This window comes from Crinia signifera, chromosome 7, assembly GCF_055691185.1.
Source record: "Crinia signifera chromosome 7, ASM5569118v1, whole genome shotgun sequence".
NCBI lineage: Eukaryota > Metazoa > Chordata > Amphibia > Anura > Myobatrachidae > Crinia > Crinia signifera.
In genome coordinates this window covers 196,308,465-196,331,978 of record NC_139223.1, presented here as the reverse complement: position 1 = coordinate 196,331,978, position 23,514 = coordinate 196,308,465, and the positions used below count along the sequence as shown (strand labels likewise).

At 45.2% G+C, this 23,514-nt stretch overlaps 1 protein-coding gene across 1 annotated transcript; it reads left to right on the top strand.

Moving 5' to 3' along the window:
* Nucleotides 1-3,741: 3,741 nt before the first annotated feature.
* GORASP2 (golgi reassembly stacking protein 2) lies at nt 3,742-20,023 on the top strand. The gene is made up of 10 exons (XM_083154835.1): nt 3,742-3,927; nt 7,916-7,996; nt 9,599-9,802; nt 10,830-10,916; nt 11,331-11,461; nt 12,592-12,724; nt 13,533-13,656; nt 15,680-15,763; nt 17,893-18,003; nt 19,282-20,023. Exons 1-10 carry the CDS (start codon nt 3,865-3,867, stop codon nt 19,539-19,541), a joined length of 1,278 nt encoding a protein of 425 aa, XP_083010961.1. The 5' UTR covers nt 3,742-3,864; the 3' UTR covers nt 19,542-20,023.
* Nucleotides 20,024-23,514: the final 3,491 nt, after the last annotated feature.

Genomic DNA, 23,514 nt, shown 5'->3' with positions numbered 1-23,514 from the left:
TTTTCTTGTGGCAATTCGCGGACCCCCCCTCCCGGCAATTCGCGCCCCCCCCCCGCAACCTCCCACGATTTGCGGCAAACCCCCCCCTGTGACCCCCCCCTCCCGCGATTCACGGCACCCCCCCTCCCACGATTCCCGGCAACCCCCGCGACCCCCCCTTCCGCGATTTGCGGCACCCCCCACGACCCCCCTCCCGCGATTCGCGGCACCACCCCCCCTGCGACCCCCCCTTCCCTCAATTCGCGGCACCCCCCCGGGCCACACACCCCCGCCCACGTCCCTCCCGCGATTCACGGCACCCCCCCACCCCGTGACTCCCCCTCCCGCAATTCACGGCACCCCCCCCGCGCGCGACCTCCCACGATTCGCGGCAACCCCCCCCCCGCGACACCCCTCCCGCAATTCGCGGCGACCCCCCCTCCCGCGATACACACTAGCTAAGCCCACTCGAAGCAGAAGATTATATATATATAAAGTGGGTGCACAATTTAAGCATCCAAGCCAGGACAGATCATACCATATTAAGCATCTCCTAACGTGTCAAACCACACACGTTATCTACATGATTACATGCCCGTGTAAATTAACATATATCGGTAAAACGATACGAACAGCCAGAGAACGAATGGGTCTACACAGATCGGCCATATCAACAGCCCTGCGTACAGGCAAAGCCGAACAACCAGTGGCCAGACACTTCTTACAAGCAGGACACTCATTAAAAGATCTGGAATTCATGCTTATCGATCATATCCCACCCTTCAGAAGAGGAGGAGATCGGGATAAAGCATTATTACAGACTAAAACTAAGTGGATTTATCGATTGGGCACAACAGCACCAAATGGCCTTAACGAACGCTTCAGCTGGAATACCTTTCTTTAAGGACATCACTATGTATACTCACACTATATCTTGTGCCTTCCTGAGGCTATGGCTGAAGACAATACCACATGCTTTTCCAGAATATATTAGTATAAATTCTCTGATTTCATCTCTAAAGTGTGCCTTATCTGCTAAATTTCACCCCTTGACCATATCTCTTCTCTTTCACCACTATAGTGTGCCTTCTCTGCTAAATTTCAACTCTATTATTCTTCAATTTCTCATCCCTTCAAGTGTGTCTTCTCTGCTAAATTTCATTCCTGTTAAGGGCCTTTTGGACCTTTCGAAGTATTTAGGTAATGTCTTACCTTATATTTCTTCCTCTTTTCACCACTATAGTGTGTCTTCTCTGCTATCATTTCACCTCTAATATTCTCCCATTTCATCCCTTTAAGTGTGTCTTCTCTGCTAAATTTCATCTCTATTATGGGCCCCTCTTATATCAACACTATCAAACATTAAGGTAATGTTTTACCTTATATCTCTTCTTTTCATCACTAGAGTATGTCTTCTCTGCTACATTTCAACACTATAATTCTCCAATTTCACCACTTCAGTGTGTCTTCTCTGCTATATTTCAACACTGCCATAACATTCCTCCTTTTTCATCTCTGTAGTGTGTCTTCTCTGTTAAATTTCACTCCTTTTTAGAGGCATCTACTGACAGTCGCATATGGCTTCGGAATTATCTGAAACCAATCTTTTTTCACCACTAAAGTATGTCTTCTCTGCTACATTTCAAACGTTTACTACCCTCAATTTCACCACTATAGAGTGTCTTCCCTGCTAAATTTCAACTCTACTCCTCTTAAACATTTCCCTTGAACCAGTCGCTGTTCAACCTATTATATCACCTTATTAATTCTTAAAGAACCATCAACTTATTGTTCATACTCATGGCAGCAACGTCCCTACATCATGCCCTCCTCGTATGTATCACCACAGTATTATATCAATAACATTATCTGTAGTGCTTTATATTGTGCTTATGTCACATTTTTGTTTAAATTGCAGCTCTGTGTTGGGCAGGGAGCCGGCGAGGCGATTGCAGGCATAGGCAGTCCGAACCCCGTAGTGACGCTCCGGCAACGGATCCCGTCACCTAGGCAACGGAGAAACCAGGGGTTAAAGTGAGTTCCACCACCTCTAATGGTAGGGGGAACTAAGTTCCACCTCCACCATAGCCCTGAACAGTAATTCCAACAGAAAAACCTGTCCCATCGGCTTCTTCTTCTGTCACGGCGTACATAATGTAAAGTTAAGATGAACAACTGTGGGCATTATGTGTATAAGGGGAATTACTGTGTGACTTAATATGAATCAAGGGCACTACATGCGGTGCAATGTGTATACGATTGTGCTACCATGTATGGTGGGACCATTATCCCTTTATGGGTGGTAAGGCACAATTCCCTAGCACTGTTCTCGGCTCTGCCTAATGGGGGTAGGGGGCGGTGTTAGGGGAGCGGAGTTCCACCACCTCTCCAGGACCACTTTAAGCCCTGGGAGAAACCAAGCCAGGCAGACGTCATCAGCAGTGGACGGACGGACACACGGAAACGTGAGTACCGCTCCACGCTGCACCCGGCTCCCGCCCAGCACCCGGCAAGGTTAGTATAAAACTTACACACACTGTCATTATGTGTTTGAACTGCTTCAGCATTGCATGGGCCCTTGAGAAAGATGCCAATATCGGCATTGAAACGTCGGGGCTAAACCCCATGCTGTTTGTACATTTCTGAGCAACCTTTTGAATATATATATTTATATGAAGACCCTTTGAGTGCTGCATCGTTTTTTCTACTTGTACCCATTTCCATTGGAGGCACCTGGGCAGCTATCTTCAAATAAGGAGTGCCGGCTCATACAAGCATCCTATATATATACATACCTCCCAACTGTCACGATTTCCGCGGGAACGTCCCGATATTCGGGGACGTTCCCGCGTCCCGCCCGGGGCCGCCATTGTCCCGTGGTGGGGGGGACAGTTGGGAGTCCCCCCAGCTTGCCGAGAATAGACGCTGTGCGCATGCGCACAGCATCTATTCAGCGCCGACGAGCGGCGAAAACGGGGGCGTGGCCGGAGTTCGCGTCACCCCGTGAGGCCACGCCCCATTTTCTCGAGGCCACGCCCCATTTTCGGGAGTGCGCGCGAACGTCCCGACCTCCCAACTTCAAAAGTTGGGAGGTATGTATATATATATATATATATATATATATATATATATATATATATACTGTATAGCGCCGGGCACACCACCAAACAAATATTTCTTGCTGGGTGCCTCCATCCATGGTAGTATCGACGTTAGAATAATGCGGTACTCCAGACCAATTGAAAAACTGCTGGAGCTTGAATAAAATTCACTCAAGTTTTTCAATTGGTCTAACGTGTATATATATATAAAACAAACTTGCACAACAAAAAAAATCCTTGGGTTACAATGTATTTGATTAGCAGACGCAACTAGGAAACTTTCTAATAATTCTGAATACTTTTATTTGTAGACGGAGGGGGGGGGGAGTATATTTTATTTGGGTACTGGATAAGAAAATGGGTACTTATGTAATATCTGGGCTCCCGTTTTTCTTATGAGACCGCGTCCCCTTGCGGGGCTCGCTGCGCTCGCCACGCTTCGGGCACGGTGGCTCGCTGCGCTCGCCACACTATATAATATCAACTCCATGCGTAGTTGGATAGTAGGGGTATGAAAAAATGGGGTGCATTTAACATGGGAGAGTCCAGATAATACATAAGTACCGAAAATGCTATCCCCACTGTAGTGTGCGGCCGAGGACGCTTGGTGTTCTCCCCCGGGCGCCCGGCAGATGTCGCTGTGACCCGAGCGTCGTGCTTACAGCGGTCTCCCAGCATCCTCCGGGCCTAGCAGTGTGACTGTGCCACGTAACTAGCTGCTGCCTGCCGCCGAGTGTGCGCCCGTCACGGTGAACGGGGATCACCGGCTGAAGGGGCCCGCGTCATGGGGGGCTCGCAGAGCGTGGAGATCCCGGGAGGAGGCACGGAGGGCTATCATGTCCTGCGGGTATGTGTTATAACGCCGGTGGCCGGCTGCAGGCCTCTCGGTTTCCCTGCCCATAGGGTACTTATTATACTACAAACCGGTTATAACAATAATACACGGTCCCGCATTGCTGGTCCAGGACACAGGATGACTAAGTGCATGCTGCCAGTTGTAGTGCGCCTGTTGGTGTATCCAGGCAACTGTTTCATTGTAGGAAGTGTTCAAGATATATTAATTTGGGGTACATAGATGGTGAGGCTGATGCGCCTTGTAGCCTAATGGGGAACAATCCACTACATTATGCGTTTGCAGTGTGACAGATCTGTGCATTAAATGGCATCAGCTGTGGAGTCACTGACTGCTGCATTGAAGGCAAGCATTTAAAGTAAGGACAGCTGCAGAGAGTAGTAGGGTCACAAGTCTGTATTGCAGGCCAGGTAGTGATGGTCAGGGTGCAGCAATGGTACATTATAATTAACTTTCTATTCCAAACAATTGGGGGGGGGTGCTATTGACAGAGGTTTACCAATGATACTTAATCAGGTTCCTTTCATTTAAGGATGGTCTACCTAAAATTACTGTACACTGAGTTTATTGAGGATTCATCTCATTGTACAATATAATAATTGTACCTCCAGGATGCAATAGATTCAATGCAACTATTGAGTATCTGTTGGGCTCTCCTAGGCAGCACATGGTGCTTGTCCTGATTCATAGGATGTTTGATTTGTCTGCTATTAACAAACATATCTCAAGCCACATCAGTATCATACACAGCATTGAAAATAAGGGCACTTGCTCAGTTATACAGCAAATATGTCACTTGTGTCTAAAACCAGTATAACTACATCTAAGGGTGAAAGGAAAGGTATAAGATAGATGCCTAAAAATGTTTCAGATATTTGCCTTAAAAAAAAAAAAAGTAATTTTCCATTCAGCAAAGTGAGGGTTAATAAGTTGCTTCTCATGTCTTATAAATGAAGAAGAAAAGAACAATGAGATTAAGCTGCCAGCGTGTCCACTTCCATGTGGATGTAGGGACTGTATATCTCCTTTTCCATCTGCTGCTTATATTAGAACTGTGGATTGTGACACAGGTGATTTGTACACAGCATTTTATATATTGCAGTTTGCAATCATTTCTCTTTTATGAACACTGATAAATCTGCAAACATCACCAGCTGTGTAACCTCACACCCAAAGCAGTAACACAGTTTTGTTCTATAGCTGAAAGACTTTATATCCAGTGACTGGCTAGTTTTCCAGCAGTAATTTATCTCTTCAGTTTTGCCGAAGAATACACCTTGGTGTTCGCTTGAGGAAAAAGGATTGTCGCTCCCTAATAGGCAGAGGCAACATTGTTTTGGGGCTCACGCAAGTGGCCCTTGGTCTAATGGGGCCTACACCGGGGCATGATCTAGTGAGTTCACTTAGAAAGTGCGCTGAAATCTTCCAGTGTGTAGGCCCCATTACAGAGAAACCACACCATTTCAGAAAGGCGTCATGAGACCTCACAAAAGATCACAGCACTATTGTGTGTCCCCACACCCTATGCAGTTGTATAACGTCCGCTTGGAAGGGCTGCTTTTGACCTGTTGTCAGTTACTGTTTTTTTTTTTTAAATGAGTTAGGACAGCGGCTTATTTACCAGTTTATAGCAACCTAATGCTTTTCATATGTCCAGGAACGGTCTCTGATACTTCTAATACAGGGGTGTCAAACTCAAATTCATCGGGGGCCGCATCAGCAGTTTGGTCACCCTCAAAGGGCCGGTTGTATCTGTAGGACTATGTGTCCACTCTTTATTATCATAAATTATTGTCACTGCATTCAATTATTGTATACTCAGCAGTAGCATTTCCCTCCTGCTATTGCTGTGAACTGCAGTGCATTAGGGCACACGCTGCCTGCACAGGGGGGCAGCACTCAGTCTTAGGGCATATGTCCTGATTATTATCATGGGACACAGCAATTAATGATGGGCTGCAATGTGCCAGTGCACACACACACATAGGCAGAGAGTTTGACACTTACCCGCTCTGATGCGTCCACTCCAGTCTTAACTGCTCCACCACCAAGGACACAGCTGCGCTCTCACACAGGCGCATTTCCCCCTCCCTCCTGTGAGTAGCGCTCCTCGCACTATCTATCCAGGAGTGGGGGGGCAGCGTGCTCCCGGTCACTGTGCAGTGCACCCTCAGCAGTAAGTGACCTGGAGCACACAGCAGCAGCAGCACCATTCACCACGACGGACCTGCTCTTTCCTCTCTCTGGCTCCTATACAGCAGGTGGGAGCGGAGGAGGGGTTGACGACCGGCGGCACTGCGCTAGAGGGCAGACGTTCTCTGGCTTGTAGGCTGCCGCGCATGTGCTGAAGAGGCGGCTTTCTTGTTTAAAAAAATAAAAATCGAGAATAAAAGGTGAAGGCTGGCGGCGGCGGCTGCGCGGGCCACATGAAGAGGTCTGGCGGGCCGGATTTGGCCCCCGGGCATTGTGTTTGACACCCCTGTTCTAATATGAGGCATATTAAGTAACAAGTATCATATAATTTGTACTGCAGATGATAATGTTACTGCATCATCCTGTACAGATCTTTGCAGACAGTTTACTGAATTAATAATTCATTGACTACAGTGGTGCCTGAGGAAACAGGTGAATCAGTTTATGTTCAACATAAACCCGCATCCTAGACAGCGTAAATAACATAGATTCTTAATTGTTTGAAAATGATGAAACCCCAAAGGGCCAATTATATACATTAAGAGATACTGTACACATATAGAGGCTGTCTGGTATTAATCAAAAAAAAACAAAAAGATATCATTCTCGAGGAAGGTGAGAAAAATATAGACTGCCATTAAATCCGTATGACCCATCTGCCCCTGTTGATTCCGTTTGGGTAATTTTTCAGAATTGAAGGTTGGCCATGTTCTGCCATAAGGCACAGTTTTATCCTGGGCTATGTTTTTGAACATTGGTAATTTTGCAGGTATGTGGAATGGTTTTGTACTACTGGAGCAGCTTTGTGCATTAAATGGGTAATTCATTTGCTTGCAATTGCTGCAAAATACCTGTGGCAATGGACCAGACTAATTGATCATGTTTCCTCGCGCCATAGTTGTGCGTGGGGAAATTGCTGGAGGCTGTCTGCGTGCAGCCAGACATTGCACTGATGTTCGTTAAAATGATTGAATTGCCCCTTTAAAAGTCCTGTGATTCCATCAGGTCACATGTACAACACAGGGTTTAAACACAGACAGATCTTTGTATTTCACTTGAATATATTTGTAGTTTTCAATTACATCCGCTGCATAGGTCCTTTTTTATTTTTTTTAAATTGAGCAACTCAAGTTTGGCTTCAGTATTGGAGTCCAATTAATTGTGACAATCACCAGAGTGTAAAGATAATAGAGCAGGTGTATTATACAGTTGTATACTGATAACTTCAGCCACTAATTAAGCCTCTGCCTTTTAAAGCTGGGTACACACTGGGACAATGTGTATCCGATATGTCTGTTCGTTGGCTAGATATTTCAGATCCTTGGTACGCATTGAGTGATGTAATAAATACTGGAGTGACCTATCGCTCATTCCTTCATTACACATGCCGCGGTTGCTATCCTTATTTCCTGGTGGGGCGTGCAGCAGGGCCAAACATGCAACGTCCCAAGCAACCATGGGCATCCTGAAATAGCCATAGGCCTGATTCGTCCAGAAACATCAAATTTTGCCAAAAGCATCTCAGTGTGTACCCAGCTTCATGGCCCCTACACATGGAGCAATGTAGGGGCATTTTCTAAGCAATCTAGTGAGATTGGTAAGAAAATGCCTTGAAATCACCCTGTGTAGGCCTCAATAGAACTACCAACAGATTCACAGCAAAAGCAAAATGTATACTGGAAATTCAGATATGAAAGGAATAATTTATTGCCATTTTATTTTAATCTTTATCCATTATTTAACTTTTATTTTTGATAATCCCAAATTGATGGCTTCTTTCTCCTGATAGGTACAAGAAAATTCCCCTGGACACAGAGCTGGGCTGGAACCGTTCTTTGATTTTATTGTTTCTATTAATGGTCTCCGATTGGTGAGTAGTGAGCATTGGGTGCTCTGCACTAAGCTCCATAACACTGTCACGTCTATGGGGTTGATGAAGGCAGTGGATTAATGGGATTATCCTGCGTAGAAAATAATAATCAAACTTTAGGATGTCAAATACACATACAATTATGTATTATATGCAGTGATTGCGCTCAGTGACAAAAAATGTGGGTACTGGGGACCCCTCACTTTATAAAGTTGGGTTCCTGTGCCACTGTTTCTGGGTCCCATCAATGCTTTTGAGCACCACCGCCCCTTCCTGTCACTTCAATGCCTCTTAGGTGGTGCAGTAGTGATTAAAGACATAGAGGGTGTTGGGGAAAGAGAGCGAAAAAGATGGAGTGGGGTGGAAAAAAAGAGAGAGGGGGAGGTAATGGGGGGGGATTGTGGGTGAGAGGGGAGCAGGTGATGGGCATAAGAAGAGGTGGGGGGGCTGAGAGTGAGTGAAGTAATGAATGGTGTGATTAGGTGATAGGGGGGAGAGGAGGCAGGTCTCCTTTTACCAGCATTGGTGCCAGGCACTCTTGCAAGTACTTCTCTCTCCGGCCGCGCGCTGCTGCTCGCCGTCTCTCTCCGACCGCGCGCTGCTGCTCGCCCGTCTCTCCCCGGCCGCGCGCTGCTGCTCGCCCGTCTCTCCCCGGCCGCGCGCTGCTGCTCGCCCGTCTCTCCCCGGCCGCGCGCTGCTGCTCGCCCGTCTCTCCCCGGCCGCGCACCTTTGGCTCCCCGGACGCACGTTCTCCTCCTTCCCTGCTGCAAGGCATCACAGGATAGCCGCAGCAGAGCGCGTCCCAGGGGCCACAATTTTGGGTAATATATGTGCTATAGTGTGTATTTGCAATTACATTATAATTATATTATTATATTGATTTAAATATACTCACATTTTAATTGACTAAAAACATAGCAACTTCTTTTTGGTAACCTCGTAACTCTGTATAGTAGAACTTGAGCTCTCAGGTAAAATGTATTAAGCTTGGCATTAATGTTTTAGGATTATAGAAAGGTAAATAATGAAACCGCTATGTAAACTTGGACATTTAGCCGCTGTTGACAGCAACATTACACTGCTTTGTTTACCTTGAATTAGTGGCAATTACCCTTGTTGCTGCAATATATTACGTTTAAAGAACCTCACAGATGTGTGGTGTTATACTACAATCCCTACAGATGCTGGCCACGCTTTTATTATTTTTTTTTCTTGTTCTCTGCTCAGCAAATGCATTTGAGCAGGATCAATTTCCAGTTTGTATGATCACCCACATTGTGCCATAGGAATTATTATTGTGCCATGTCTAATTGCCCAATATGGAGGTAAATGTCAGAGGTGCGGACATTTGTTCTGGAATGGTCATATTTTTTAAATGGCAATAATTTACCCGGTAAAACCTACCTATATTGCCTTTGGAATGATTGCCATTTTACAAATCCATTCGTTCTCGGACAAGCTCCCCCACTTCAGATTTCTTGCACCCTTCTACATTCAGCTTCTAGTCTCCAGTAACGCGTGGTAAGTGTTACAGGTTCTGTGTGTTTTCTCCTGGTGACCAAACTAATGTTGCTGTTTGCCAATCTGTTGCCTTTTCCATAGAATAAGGACAATGACACACTTAAGGATCTGCTAAAAGCCAATGTTGAGAAGCCTGTGAAGATGGTGGTGTACAGCAGCAAGACACTGGAACTGAGGGAGACCACGGTCACACCCAGCAATATGTGGGGAGGACAAGGTTTGCTGGGAGTCAGTATACGATTCTGCAGCTTTGATGGAGCCAATGAGAATGTATGGCATGTACTGGTGAGTACGGCATGGACGTACATTCTGCTGTGTTCAAGGGATTTCAATTAAGAGGTTCTCTATGACTATTAAAATCTAAAATGTAAAAGTTATAGATTGATGGGCACTCAGTAGTGCACCAAAGGGTGCTCACCACCGAGCACATTCCAGCAACCGGGAGAGGTAGAAATACATAGAATACAGATATAGCTGCTACGACCATTTGTCACAGCGAATACACACCCAAAATAGACTGCACCAATCGCCAAGGATCTCGCACATGGTGATTGGTGCGGCTACATCTGTATGATATCAGAAAAGAACCACTTGGCCCATCTATGCACCTGCTTTAGAGTTAATTTTTGTTAAGAGCCAGTTCACATAACCTACAACTATTTTTTGCATTGTCTCAAGCACCCAGAAGAAACCCACGTAAAGTTAGGGCTGTGGTGATTGGTGATAATAAAACACACACACACTAGTGCAGCACAGTGAGTATGACCCCCTTCAGGTGCAGTGAGCTTGCTTTCTTTCTTCTTCCCCTTCTTCTCCATATGATGTATCCTGCTGGCATCCTAAACATAGTGGCAGCACAGGGGAGCTCCAGGTGCGAGGGAGACTGGCGGCAGCTTAGTGAATCCGGCATTGGCTCACTGCTCCCCCATGTAAGGGATGCATGCCCACAGAACGCATAGCGGTGCACAGGACACTAACGGCCACAAAAGGGTGTTGGCTCTTCCATTCCAGTGTCCCCCGCCTTGCAAATATGTTGCTGATCTGTACTGAGAGCGGCTGACAGCTATTCCAGATTTTCCCCTGCCGCTCTGACACACCACAATTGTGTATGTATGCCCTTGCCGATGCTGGGAATGAGTAGGGCAAGCTAACGTACCATGTTGCTTTCAGCCGACGGATAGATAATATTTTTCCTATTAGAGAATATGGATCTCATTTGCGTAGTAAACTCACAGAAAATAAAATATCATCTTCTCTTCTGTTTCATGTGTGTAGAATTTGTTCTGGGTAACTTCATTTTCCCTTCTTCCAGGAGGTAGAGCCAAACTCTCCTGCAGCATTAGCTGGTCTGAGACCGCACACAGACTACATCATTGGAGCAGACACTGTAATGAATGAGGTAATGGTTTTTTAGGAATTAAAATGAGTAAAATGCCATATCTATTATGTTAAGTATGCCAATTAATGTTCAATAATTCCAGTTTTGTTATGCTTGACTTGAAAATAGATTTAGTAAAATCATAACTTTATTTAATTCTAATGTTAAATTGCAGAAGATTACTGATCATCCACAAACTATTAGGGACAGTTGCTGACCGTCTGGATAGACTCCACTCTATATTGTTATATGCAGGGCCTACTTATTGGCCCTTGCTTCTTCATTAATTCTCCTGGTAGGGGATTGAACCAAAGAGGGGTACATTGAGATTGGCCATTTTTGTCTGTGCCCAGTTTTGAGAATGATGCTTGGTTGGGGACATCTGCTAAAGTCTTGTTATATGCTGTGCAGTGATGTAAGATTATTGCCTTTCAGTCAGAAGATCTTTTCTCTCTCATTGAGACACATGAAGGAAAGCCTTTAAAACTGTATGTTTACAACACGGATACAGACAACTGTAGGGAGGTGGTCATCACACCAAACTCCGTGTGGGGAGGAGAGGGCAGGTAAGACGATTGGTGACTATTTACACCTTGGTTGTTTGAGCCTCATTAGAGGATTCTAAATGTGTGAGACTGACTGACAAGCTCCCATTGTTTCATTCCGTCAGCGTTATTTCATTTAGTGCTCAGACTTTCAATGTAATCAAACTGTCCGGATGGTATAGCAAGAGCTGAACACTGATACCCTGATTCCTTATGACAGTTTTTTTGTTTTCTTTATTCAGGTAATTCTAGAGTTAGCAATTGAATTAGTGTTACACAAACAGTCCTATCAGAGTTTTCAATACATCAGGTTTGTTGATAGTCCTAGGGGTGTATTCAGTGTTGCATTCTGACTCTGAACACCCCAACAGTAGTAATCCCGGTCCGTTTTAGCCAGCTCGCCTGCAAATCGACAGTCGGTATTAAGGGCCTTATTCTAGTTCACTTTTTCTGACAAAATCCTTCTTAGATGGACAACTAAGCTAAGAAGGATTTTGTCAGAAAGAATGAACTAGAATAAGGCCCTAACTGTTCAATGTCGAGTAGTGAAAATGGGGCGTGTCGTCAAAAACGGACGTGGATTGTCGAGAAACGCCAGTGAATTCAACAATCCATGGCTGTTTCCAACAAACTAATCAGCTCGTTTTAAACTCCGGTCCGGTTTTGTTGAAATCCACCTTCAAAGCTGTCTGAAACGGCAGCATTGAGTAGGCGGACGGAGCTATTTCCCCTGTCGGAAATAACACCCAACATTGAATATCCCCCTTAAGGTGCCCACACACTACAGCAATTTGGTCTCTTTTCGTCTGATTCCAGTCAAATCGCATGTATTTTGTCTATGGCTGATCCAATGCACGTTCCCATGCACATCAGAGTAGGAGATTGTATACGCTGAACGTAAGAACCGGCACCGGTGAATGGGATCGCATGCAAAAGGATCGCATGTGACCCTGCCACCCAAGAATCTCCCAGGTGGTTCAAGGGAATTCTTACGTGACTTCTCCCTCTGAGAAGTCACATAAGTGTGTGGGCGCTTTCAGTCATCGTATTCTCAGCAAATGACTTTCTTTCCATTCACCATGGCAGCTTTGTACCTTTGGGCTTGTTGGATCTTTTCACTCCTAACCTGACTTTGTTGTTCTTCTGTACAGCTTAGGATGTGGCATTGGTTACGGCTACCTTCATCGGATACCTACACGGCCATTCGAAGAGGGGAAGAATATCTCTCTGCCTGGACAACTACAAGGGGCACCAGTGAGTCCTCTTAAAGATGGCTTTACAGAGGTTCGTATTCACCATATTTATTTAGATAATAGAAACCTGGTATTGTAGAAAATACAGAAACCTGTATGTCTAAGACAGTGGCTGTAGCAGCTTTCAGTGTAATGCATATGTCTCTTGAGGCTTTGTATATTAGTAGGCACTGAGGGGAAAAAATAATGTTCCATGTAGGGAGGCCGATCCTGGGATTTTGGTCTAAAAACGGCGGGATTTGAATCCCGGGATTGAGCCTTCCAATCCTGGGATTGCTGGATTAGTACCCGATTGTAAAATACAGGCAGGCATACAGTCAGCGACTGTTCGCAACAGAGTGCTGTAGCAGCATGGCAGCGGTCAGGCTGCACAGCGTGACCCCTGACATTACATCACACTGCCTGGCCGCCGCCATGCTGCTACAGCACAGTGTTCTGAACTTGCTCACCTGGCCACGGGCTGTGTTGCTCCCAGTCTTCTGCCCACCTGCTGTACAGCTCCCAGCCACCCGCCGCTGAACTGCTCCAAGCTGACCGCCTGCCGGAGATGATGGTCCTGCTACTGCCGGTCAACACCACTGTGTAAGTGGCAGTGCAGGGGGGGAGGGAAAAATGATGGGGGTTATATGCTATTTTAATATAGATAAACCTAAAGTAACTGCCCAAGAGGAACCATACAAAATACTGATTTGGTTATTAAACCATCTTAAATTATATTATTCACTTAATCTATAAATTGTGATGTAAATTGTACATTTAATATCACATTTGGTGTATAGAACATAATGTTGTGTGAATGGAATGAGAACCTAATTATCCAATATTATTTCCTTTTCTAGGTCCAGTTGTCCTCTGTAAATTCCCTGCCTCCATTACCTGTTGGAACCCCAGGAATTGAAGCAAGTCTGGCCGGGCTCTCGCTCAACTCCAGCTCCCCTGCAGTCACTAGTGCCCTTAACTCAGGTATTGTGGGGTAACATGTTAATGCTGCCTGATTGTTACTGTGTACATTCTAATGCTCTGGCTAGTTACATGTTCTAGGCTAGTCCTGTGTATATTGTACTTTACTGTAGCCCTGTGTACATTCTAATGCTCTGGCTAGTTACATGTTCTAGTCCTGTGTATATTATACTTTACTGTAGCCCTGTGTACATTATAATGCTCTGGCTAGTTACATGTTCTAGTCCTGTGTATATTATACTTTACTGTAGCCCTGTGTACATTATAATGCTCTGGCTAGTTACATGTTCTAGGCTTGTCCTGTGTATATTGTACTTTACTGTAGACCTGGGTACATTCTAATGCTCTGGCTAGTTACATGTTCTAGGCTAGTCCTAGTCCTGTGTATATTGTACTTTACTGTAGTCCTGTGTACATTCTAATGCTCTGGCTAGTTACATGTTCTAGTCCTGTGTATATTGTACGTTACTGTAGTCCTGTGTACATTCTAATGCTCTGGCTAGTTACATGTTCTAGGCTAGTCCTGTGTATATTGTACTTTACTGTAGCCCTGTGTACATTATAATGCTCTGGCTAGTTACATGTTCTAGGCTAGTCCTGTGTATATTGTACTTTACTGTAGACCTGTGTACATTCTAATGCTCTGGCTAGTTACATGTTCTAGGTTTGTCCTGTGTATATTGTACTTTACTGTAGCCCTGTGCACATTCTAATGCTCTGGCTAGTTACATGTTCTAGGCTAGTCCTGTGTATATTGTACTTTACTGTAGCCCTGTGTACATTCTAATGCTCTGGCTAGTTACATGTTCTAGTCCTGTGTATATAATACTGGACTGTATGATTTTAAAGCTTGGTTTCTAATGCTACATAATAATAATAATCTGATACACAGTGGTCATAGCCTATGCCAGAGGTTCCCAAATGTGTTCCCCAAGGCACCCCAATGGGCCATGTTATAAGTATATTCATGCTTGGCTACAGGGGACTTAATTTGTATATCACTCAGTTTGATTTAACTATCTGTGCTGTGCCAGGCTTATACTTAAAACCTTGCCCGTTGGGGTGTCTGAGCACCGAGCTTGGGAACCTCAGGCCTATGTACATTCTTAATCTGTGCCTGTTGTAGTTTGCTCTGTGCCTGTAAATGCTGTAAATTTCATTCGGGTATTGTCATTGTAAAAGTAGGATTTTGCCAAATGCCGTGAATATGAGAAATTAACAATTAAAATATTATCTTATAATATTATCTTGTATAACTATAACCATATCTGTCACCAGTTAGTCTACCTGGCCGCCTTTATCCCTCGAACTCTCCTACACCAGCTTCCTACCCTTAGCTCGCCTTACATTAGCGCAATCCTTATGTGACGTGTTTTTCTTTCTTTATCTTGCGCGCGCGTGCACACACATCCTCACCCTCCTGTTCTAATTAACTACTTTCCTTGCCGACCAACCACCCGCTACACCTCCTCCTTGCGCTCTTGCCCCGAACGCCATCTCCTTTATTTTCCGTCTCTTCAGATGACCTTGGTCCCTTATCTGCCCACGTTAATAGTTGCAGGGTTCAGATTACTTTGTCTCTTCCCGTTGCACCCATTGCATTAGTGACTGTCGGCAGTTGCAGTGCTATTTGTTGTGCGTCTGCTGTATTGGACTGTACGGTCGTATTGTTTTGCCTTCTGTACGTGCCACATACCACTTGTGGAGGTCTATGAACGTTTAAACCTTTGAGTGCCAACGTTGCTGTGAGAGATGCACAAAACATCCGATAAAAACCCCAGGGCCGTAGTCGAGGAATATGAATCGATTTAGTTATTGCCGGGAAAATAATCTGAAGACAATTGATTGACATTTAGTTAAATATTGCTCCACTAAAACAACTGTCGCCGCGAGCGGCGCTGCCATTTTTAGCGGATATTTTGCAAACCTCTCACAGCAACGTTGGCACTTAAAGGGTTAAGAGCTGAATTGTTCTGCATTGGAAATGTTACAAATGTAAAAGTAACAACTGTATCTTCTTTTCAAGGTTTACAAACAGTACCTGTATTAACGCCACAAATGAATCATTCCCTCAACCCTGTTCCCTTAAACCCATCAGTTTCGCTACCAGGTAAAGATCATATGTAACTTGAAATCATAGTAATTTCACCATGCATTTACTGTCCTGTGTTTAATTTTACCAGTACCAGGATGCCCCCAAATTAACTCATGCTGGGCACACACTAGGCAACATGCAAACAATAAGATGTCGCTCACCATTTCCCTTTAACTCCCGGTCAATCTGTCCTGTGCGTACACACTGTGCAATCTTCCAGTCTGTGGCCATATCCAGGAGTATTCTGTGGTTTATGATATCCTCAGATTAAGCTGTATGTACAGACAGCAGAGACTATCGCTAGCAACCTGGGGAAGGGGACCTTGCTAACTAAGTAGTGAATGATTTTAAGAAGTTGACACATTAAGTGGTCGTTATCGGCAAATTAATTTTAAATGTCGCCGTGTGTGTGTGTGTGTGTGTGTGTGCGCCCAGTTTTACTTGTATTTTTTAGAGGTGGGAGCAGCAGAGGTGGAAGGAGGTAAATGATGTGGGTGGCTTGGCAGCAGTAATTGGCAGAGCAGATTTGGTTGGGTGGGAGCTGCAGAGTGGGAACAAATGGAATGCTTCTATAGGTGAGTGTGAGGAGTTTGCAATGGGTTCTACAGGAGTCTGTAAATGATCTGTTGAAGAAATTAGTGACGATGAGCTGAGCAGCAGCATTGAGTATACATTGGAGGTAGGAGGAGGTGACCAGTGAGCGGATGAGGGTCCGCTGTTGCCTCTGGGATGAGGGGGCCTGATCCAGGAGTTATTTTGAAGGTGGCAGTGGTAATATTGGGAGAGAGGGACTGAACGTAGGGTTTGAAGGATAGGATAGCAGACCTCTGGGATAGAAGCGTTGGGAAGGCTGTTGATGGTTAGTGAAATGTGAGTGGACTTGAGGTGGTGGGAAGACTATGTAGTAAATCTTAGGCATTCTGGGTACACACTGGATGACCTATAAAATGATTTTGCCAATTTGAACGTCAAAATCTAAATGTTATCCAGTGTGTATTTGCAATGTCGGTGATCATGTGCGCTCCTACACGTCATCAGACATCCTCGGTTGTCAGGACGGAGGATATAATCAGCAATAGAAGTGTTGTGGAATGTACGATACTGAATGAAAGGTTTAGGCAGGAGTGGATACATTCTGCAAAGTAAGAATGTTTTCCAAAATAGAAATGTTAATAGTTTAATTTTATCAAAATGCAAAGTGAATAAACCTCTAAATCAAGTCAGTATTTGGTGTAGCCACCCTTTGCCTTCAAAACTGCATCAGTTCTTCTGCACAGAGTTCTAGAAGGAACTCGGCAGGGAGGTTCTTACAGACATCTAGGAGAACGAACCACAGATCTTCTGTGGATGTAGCTTGCTCAAATCCTTCGGTCTCTTCATATAATTCCAGACAGACTCGTTGATGTTGAGATCGGGGCTCTGTGGGTTCTCTGATCGCGACATCATCAAGTCTGCCTGGGATAAAATATAATCCGAATCAGCTGTATACTAGGAATTCGATTTGGATTGCTGTACAACAGCCAGATTAGTTAACAGCTCAACTGTGACAGTACAAATATACATAACACATACAGGAATACGCTGGATGTACCCTGGGGATAAAAGACACAGGGGACATACATTCACTGAGCAGCACAGCACCTAGGCAGCCATCAGCAGCGCCGCTGGTCGCCGCAACAGCCAGCCAGGCAACAATATAAGCAGAGACAGTACAGTTATCGCACAGGGAACATATTCCTGCCGAGCTGCACAATGCCTAGGCAGCCATCAGCAGCGCCACTGGTCGCCACAACAGCCAGACAGGTAACAATATAAGCAGAGACAGTACAGTTATCGCACAGGGAACATATTCCTGCTGAGCTGCACAATGCCTTGGCAACCATCAGCAGCGCCACTGGTCGCCGCAACAGCCAGCCAGGTAACAATATAAGCAGAGACAGTACAGTTATCGCACAGGGAACATATTCCTGCTGAGCTGCACAATGCCTTGGCAGCCATCAGCAGCGCCACTGGTCATTGCAGCAGCCAGGTAGGTGACAAAACAGTAGTGACAGTACAGTTATCACACAGTATCTAACCTGTGCAACACATTTGCAGATTATTATTGGTATGAGTATGTTTAACTCTCCTCCTTGTTACTAAAGGTCTCCTGCCGCTATCCACTGGACTGCCTACGTTACAGAATCTACCCAATCTTAACTTGCCTGCTGCTCACCTAATCCCCAGACCCGGCTTCCCGGACCTGACGCACAATGGTATGTTTCTATGCAGTCAGTTTTGTATATCTACATGCTGAGCGGTTACATTGCATATATATTCTCCTACTGATCTATCTATAGTTCCCACACTTAACTGCTTAACATGCTGTATCTGATCTCCGGCAGTGAATGATGGAAGTGGTATTGATCCATATCGCTTACATCTGATCAGCCTGGTTAGGGTGTAGTTATGTACAGCTCATATCTCTACAGCATTGATATGACAAGATCATGGTGATATTGGGGCTAGTCACTCTAGTATTCAGCAATCTACAAATGGGAATTACTGTATATTACTGAATGGTTAAGGCCTCAGACTGCCAGTTAGTGGTGTAAAAGCTCTGATCTTACCTACCTAGTACACTAGAAGCCAGGAGGAGAGAGTTCACACGCCAGCCTAAATCTGTACAGGCCGATGGGATAGCAGTGACCCTCGCCAGGCACCATTATGCTAAAGCTGAGAATTTGGACCTAGAACAGTATTTGAGAACTAAGCTGAATATGCTGCGCTATGTAAGAAACCATAAATAAGTCACACAATTGAGGAAAACCACGATGAAGGGAAAAGTACACAGCGTGGGAATGGTCTGATGTCTCGCATATAGGGATAAATGTATGAAGGGACATATCTAGACATACTATGAAGGGACATATCTAGAAATACTGTTTAATAGAAAGCAAATGTTGCAGAAAAGATTACGCACTAGGGCATCTCTCTATAATGTGCAGTTCTGGTTTCCCCAGGATGCTACCGATCCATTTTGACCACGTATGCATGTTCCCCTGTAGTAAGTAGATGGATGGGTGGCATTTTCATAAATATCCGTTCAGCAAAATATAAATGGCTGCTAATGTGTAGGTCCCTATAGCCTGCCCTATGGAACAGGATGCTACTACACCACTTGTATGGCTAACTGCTTACATGGCAGCCCCTAGCTGGAGTCTCTGTTACCAACTGATATACAGCACTGTACAGAGGCTTGTGTGACTGCGGAGTACACACCTATAGACAACATTTACAGTATCGGGTTTGGCAGGGCAGGGTGTAGGTAGATGTCGTCTCCACCCAAGCCTTGTCCTGTTTTGAAAGATATTGATGTAAATACTTCTGTTCGCCCAAAACAAAGCATCATGTGTTTTTATGAGTGACATATAAGAATGACCCTTCTCTGAATGTATACAACTTATACAGCATATCGCCAGCCACCTCTGTTGCATTTTTACAAACAATCCTCTTCTCTGATTTATTTTTACTGTACACGCCTTTTCTTCTAGTGTCCAGCTTGCCGCCGATTGGTCCGTTGCCCCCATTGAACATTGCAGGATTACCTCCTCTCTCAGTAAATCCTCAGTTTTCCACCTTTCCCCTGGCACCTATTGCAGCTGATCTACTTCCGCCACTGCTGGACCGCAGCCCCGTGCCCCCTACAGATAACGGGACATCACCGACCGAAGAGCTAAGCAGCACAGACCTTCCTGCCACGGCGAAAGTTACAGTTAGCAACACAGGGGCCGTGGTCTCAGAGTCCTCGTAACAAGCTGGCTTTGTGTATTTATTTAGCCACAGATTGTGTTTAAAAATGCCGAACGCTAGTTTCATACTAGTATGTACTACTTTAGGAGAACTGTAAATAAAGAGATATCTAGTTCTGAAGAAATAAGGTCATTTGAAGGTGGAAATTACAGATGAGGGGAAATGCCAAACTCTTACTTGGATGTAAATTATTTTAGCATATAAGGATTTCCAGCCAAAATGTCTTTAATAAAAAAATAACGTTACAGCACGTGCACTCTTAATGTGTGTGTGGTTCTGTCTCCTGATCTCTCCTCCACTCCAGTGCTTGCCGAGCCTCTTTAGAATTGCTGTACGTCCGTAACATTTGAGCAGCTTCTTTTGTTCTAGAACCTTTCTGTAAATGGCATTCGGGGAGAAAGATCTGAAAAGAAAATGATACTGCTTTAAGTAAAGGAATTAAGATCTGCATTTTACATACAGCAATAAATTACTGGAATTTTACACTTTCTTGTGTCCTTTTAATCCTTTTTTTGTTTTCTGTTCTGCTGTCTTTTGTATAGAAATATATGTAATCTCTTCTCAAACTGCATGAACTATATTGTTCAGTATAATTATTGTTTCTATTCACTGATCCCGGTGACACAGCTCAGCATTGGTATGTAGTCAGGTCCGGAAAGGGGTCAGGTACCTATGCTAAAGTCTTGAGAGGCAGGCTCCTCCCCTCTGCATCCCGGATATCTGCATCCCGGATATCTTCAGTTTCGTTTAGGTGTCCACCGGAGTGGGTGCTATGCTGAAACCTTGTGGGCGGTGCGCCACGGGGCTTCGGCCGAACAAGTGCCACCTGGTCCTCTGTTCACACATTCACAAAATTCTACAGGTTCCATGAGTTCGCGTCAGAGGATGCCTCATTTGGGCGTGCAGTGATGAGAACTGCAAACCTGAGCGTACCCTCCCAAAGGACTGGCTCTTGAACGTCCCAATGTTGAGCTGTGTCACTGGGATGAGTGAAGAGAAAAGGGGATTTTTGTAAGAACTTACCGTTCGAATCCCTTTCTCTGATCTCATCCCGGTGACAAAGCGATCCCTCCCCTTACGCTCAGTAAGTTATACCTTTTCATGGGTTGTCATGTTCATTGGTTATGAAAAGTTTTATATTGTGCATATTAATATGTACTGAGTAAATGTATCCTAGTGTGCTTTTGAAGTTGAAACTGAAGCTATCTGGGATGCAGAGGGGAGGAGCCTGCCTCTCAAGACTTTAGCATAGGTGCCTGGCCCCTTCCGGACCCTACTACATCCCAATGTTAAGCTGTGTCACCGGGATGAGATCAGAGAAAGGGAGTGGAACGGTAAGTTCTTACAAAAATCCCCTTTTTAATTATGAGCCTGTTTCAGTCAGTTGTAAATTGCTACATTTTGCAAAAGTACAACTGGCGGCGGTAGTCAGCACCAGCACAAACATGAAGGTGAGGGAGAGTTATACCTGGACACTGAGAAAACAGTGGAGGTAAAAGGGGGTGATTTGTATAGCTCCTCTCATGTCGGCAGCCAGCTCTACAGTGAGAGAAAATGCCCCCCCCCCCCCCTCAGCCTGTGAGGAGGAGCTCCCTCGGCGGGAGCTCAGAATGCTTTCTGATTCCCTTACCTCCTTTAAGCGCTCCCTCAAAACCCACTTTTTTCGACTAGCCTATCCCTCCTCCTAACCTCTTTTGATCCTCCTATCCTGCCTCTGTTCCTGTTGTTTTTCGTTGGTCCACCCACCTATTTTTAGTATGTTAACTCTTATGAGTAGGGTCCTCCTGCCTCACATTTTTATGTTCAATTAAAATTATACTTTATTAACCCTTTGAGTACTGAAATCTGAGCGATGTGCAAAATACAAAAAAATTCCAACATCGCTCACATTTGTATGTGTAAAAATAAAAAAAAATGGTACATGTGAGTTATCCGGACGCCCGATTTGAAAATCGGGTCGGATCGGGCACATCGCATCGCATGCGACCATCGGATGCGATGCGATGCGATGACCCGATTTTTCCATAGGAATCAATGTTAAAATGGACTGAGTCCATTTTAACATGGAATTCAATGGGAAAAAGGGGTCCTTTTCATACCCCTACTATCCAAGTGGGCATGGAGTTGGATATAAACCTGTGGCGAGCGTAGCGAGCCACCGAGCCCGAAGCGTGGCGAGCGTAGCGAGCCCCGCGAGGGGACACGGAATACCGTCCCCTCGCGGGGCTCGCTTCGCTCGCCACGCTTCGGGCTCGGTGGCTCGCTACGCTCGCCACAGGTTTATATCCAACTCCATGCCCACTTGGATAGTAGGGGTATGAAAAGGACCCCTTTTTCCATAGGAATCATTTTAACATTGATTCCTATGGAAAAATCGGGTCATCGCATCCGATATCGCATGCGATGCGATATCGCATCGCATCGCATCTGATTGTATGCCTTAACTTAAGGCATACAATCAAAAAATCGGGCGTCCAGATAACTCACAAGTACCAAAAAAATTGTTTCCTATATAAGATAGTCATTATGAAGGATAAAAATGTTTTCTTGCCAATTTTCACACCTATTTGGACTAATTCACTTGACACTCAAAGGGATAAAATATACCTGCCCAAAGATGTGCTACAACACAGACCTTCAACCTGTGGCCCTCCAGATGTTGTGGAACTACATGTCCCAGTATGCCCTGCCAGTTTTGGCGTGCTGTTATAGGAAAAAATGTGGCAATGCATGTTGGAACATGTAGTTTCACAACATCTGGAGGGCCATACAGTAGGTTGAAGACCCATGTTCTACAATGTCTGAGGACAAGGACATGTATCCTAGTTACTGTATACATGTTTGTGAAACACTTTCTAGAAATGCATGTGGCAATGCATGTTGGAACATGTAGTTTCACAACATCTGGAGGGCCATAGGTTGAAGACCCATGTTCTACAATGTCTGAAGACAGGGACATGTATCCTAGTTATACATGTTTGTGAAACACTTTCTAGAAAGATGTCCGTCCTCGTTCTAAGGACAGGCATTGAATAGCGGCGTCATTGCTACATGACCTATAGCCATTACAAGGTAACCGGTGCCCAGTGGAAGCATTATGTTTGTACATAGGGTACCCTTATGATTGACTGTTCATTCCCTGGGCTGACTAGTTGGATGATGCTGCAGGGACCCACATAAGTCTGTCCACAGGCTGCAGTTTTACCTTCCTGACTAGTGGAGCCTGATTCTAGTTCCAAAAATTCGGAGGACCCCTAACGCTGACACCCGCGCAGCTTCTTCCTGGTGACCGGACCTATTGGCCGGAACACACCTGTCACCTCCCTGCACTAGGAGGGGGCGGGTCAGAGGTGTAAGGTAAGCGGCTCCCTGTTCGCGGGGAGCTGGATAACGCGGCTCACACCGCCAGTGGGGGGGTGCCACCGGCGGTCCTGGCAGCGGTACCCGGCTCATGCCATGCGCACCGCTAGACTACCAGGGCAGAATTTCACTCAAAATGTGAGTGTATGCTCTGCGGTTCCAGGAGGGGGCTGGAGTTTATCTCATTACTCCGCCCCCTCGGCCATGCCTCATTCTGAGTTCCCGCCGAGGGAGCTCCTCCTCTCACAGGCTGCGGGGGGCATTTTCTCTCACTGTAGAGCTGGCTGCCGACAGGAGAGGAGCTATACAAATCACCCCCTTTTACCTCCACTGTTTTCTCAGTGTCCAGGTTTAACTCTCCCTCACCTTCATGTTTGTGCTGGTGCTGGATTAGTGCATTATTTTCTGTGTGAAAGGCTGTATAAATACTGTACTGTTTTCACTGTGTTTGTTATTTTCTGCAGTTTATTGTTTTTATAAATGTCAGGATTATCATCTACACCAGTGGTTCCCAAACCTGCAGGGGTGGGTTGGTGGACCAGGATCAATTCATATTATTTATGGTCAATGTACCAGGCAAAACTGGTGCTTGTGGCTGCCAATCATAGCATATG

What these genes read in the sequence shown, in the direction of transcription:
- GORASP2 (XM_083154835.1), top strand. Translation starts at nt 3,865, where the DNA reads ATGGGGGGCTCGCAGAGCGTGGAGATCCCGGGAGGAGGCACGGAGGGC. An exon ending in AGGGCTATCATGTCCTGCGG is followed by an intron (nt 3,928 to 7,915) that starts GTATGTGTTATA and finishes TTCTCCTGATAG; the next exon opens with GTACAAGAAAATTCCCCTGG. An exon ending in CTATTAATGGTCTCCGATTG is followed by an intron (nt 7,997 to 9,598) that starts GTGAGTAGTGAG and finishes CCTTTTCCATAG; the next exon opens with AATAAGGACAATGACACACT.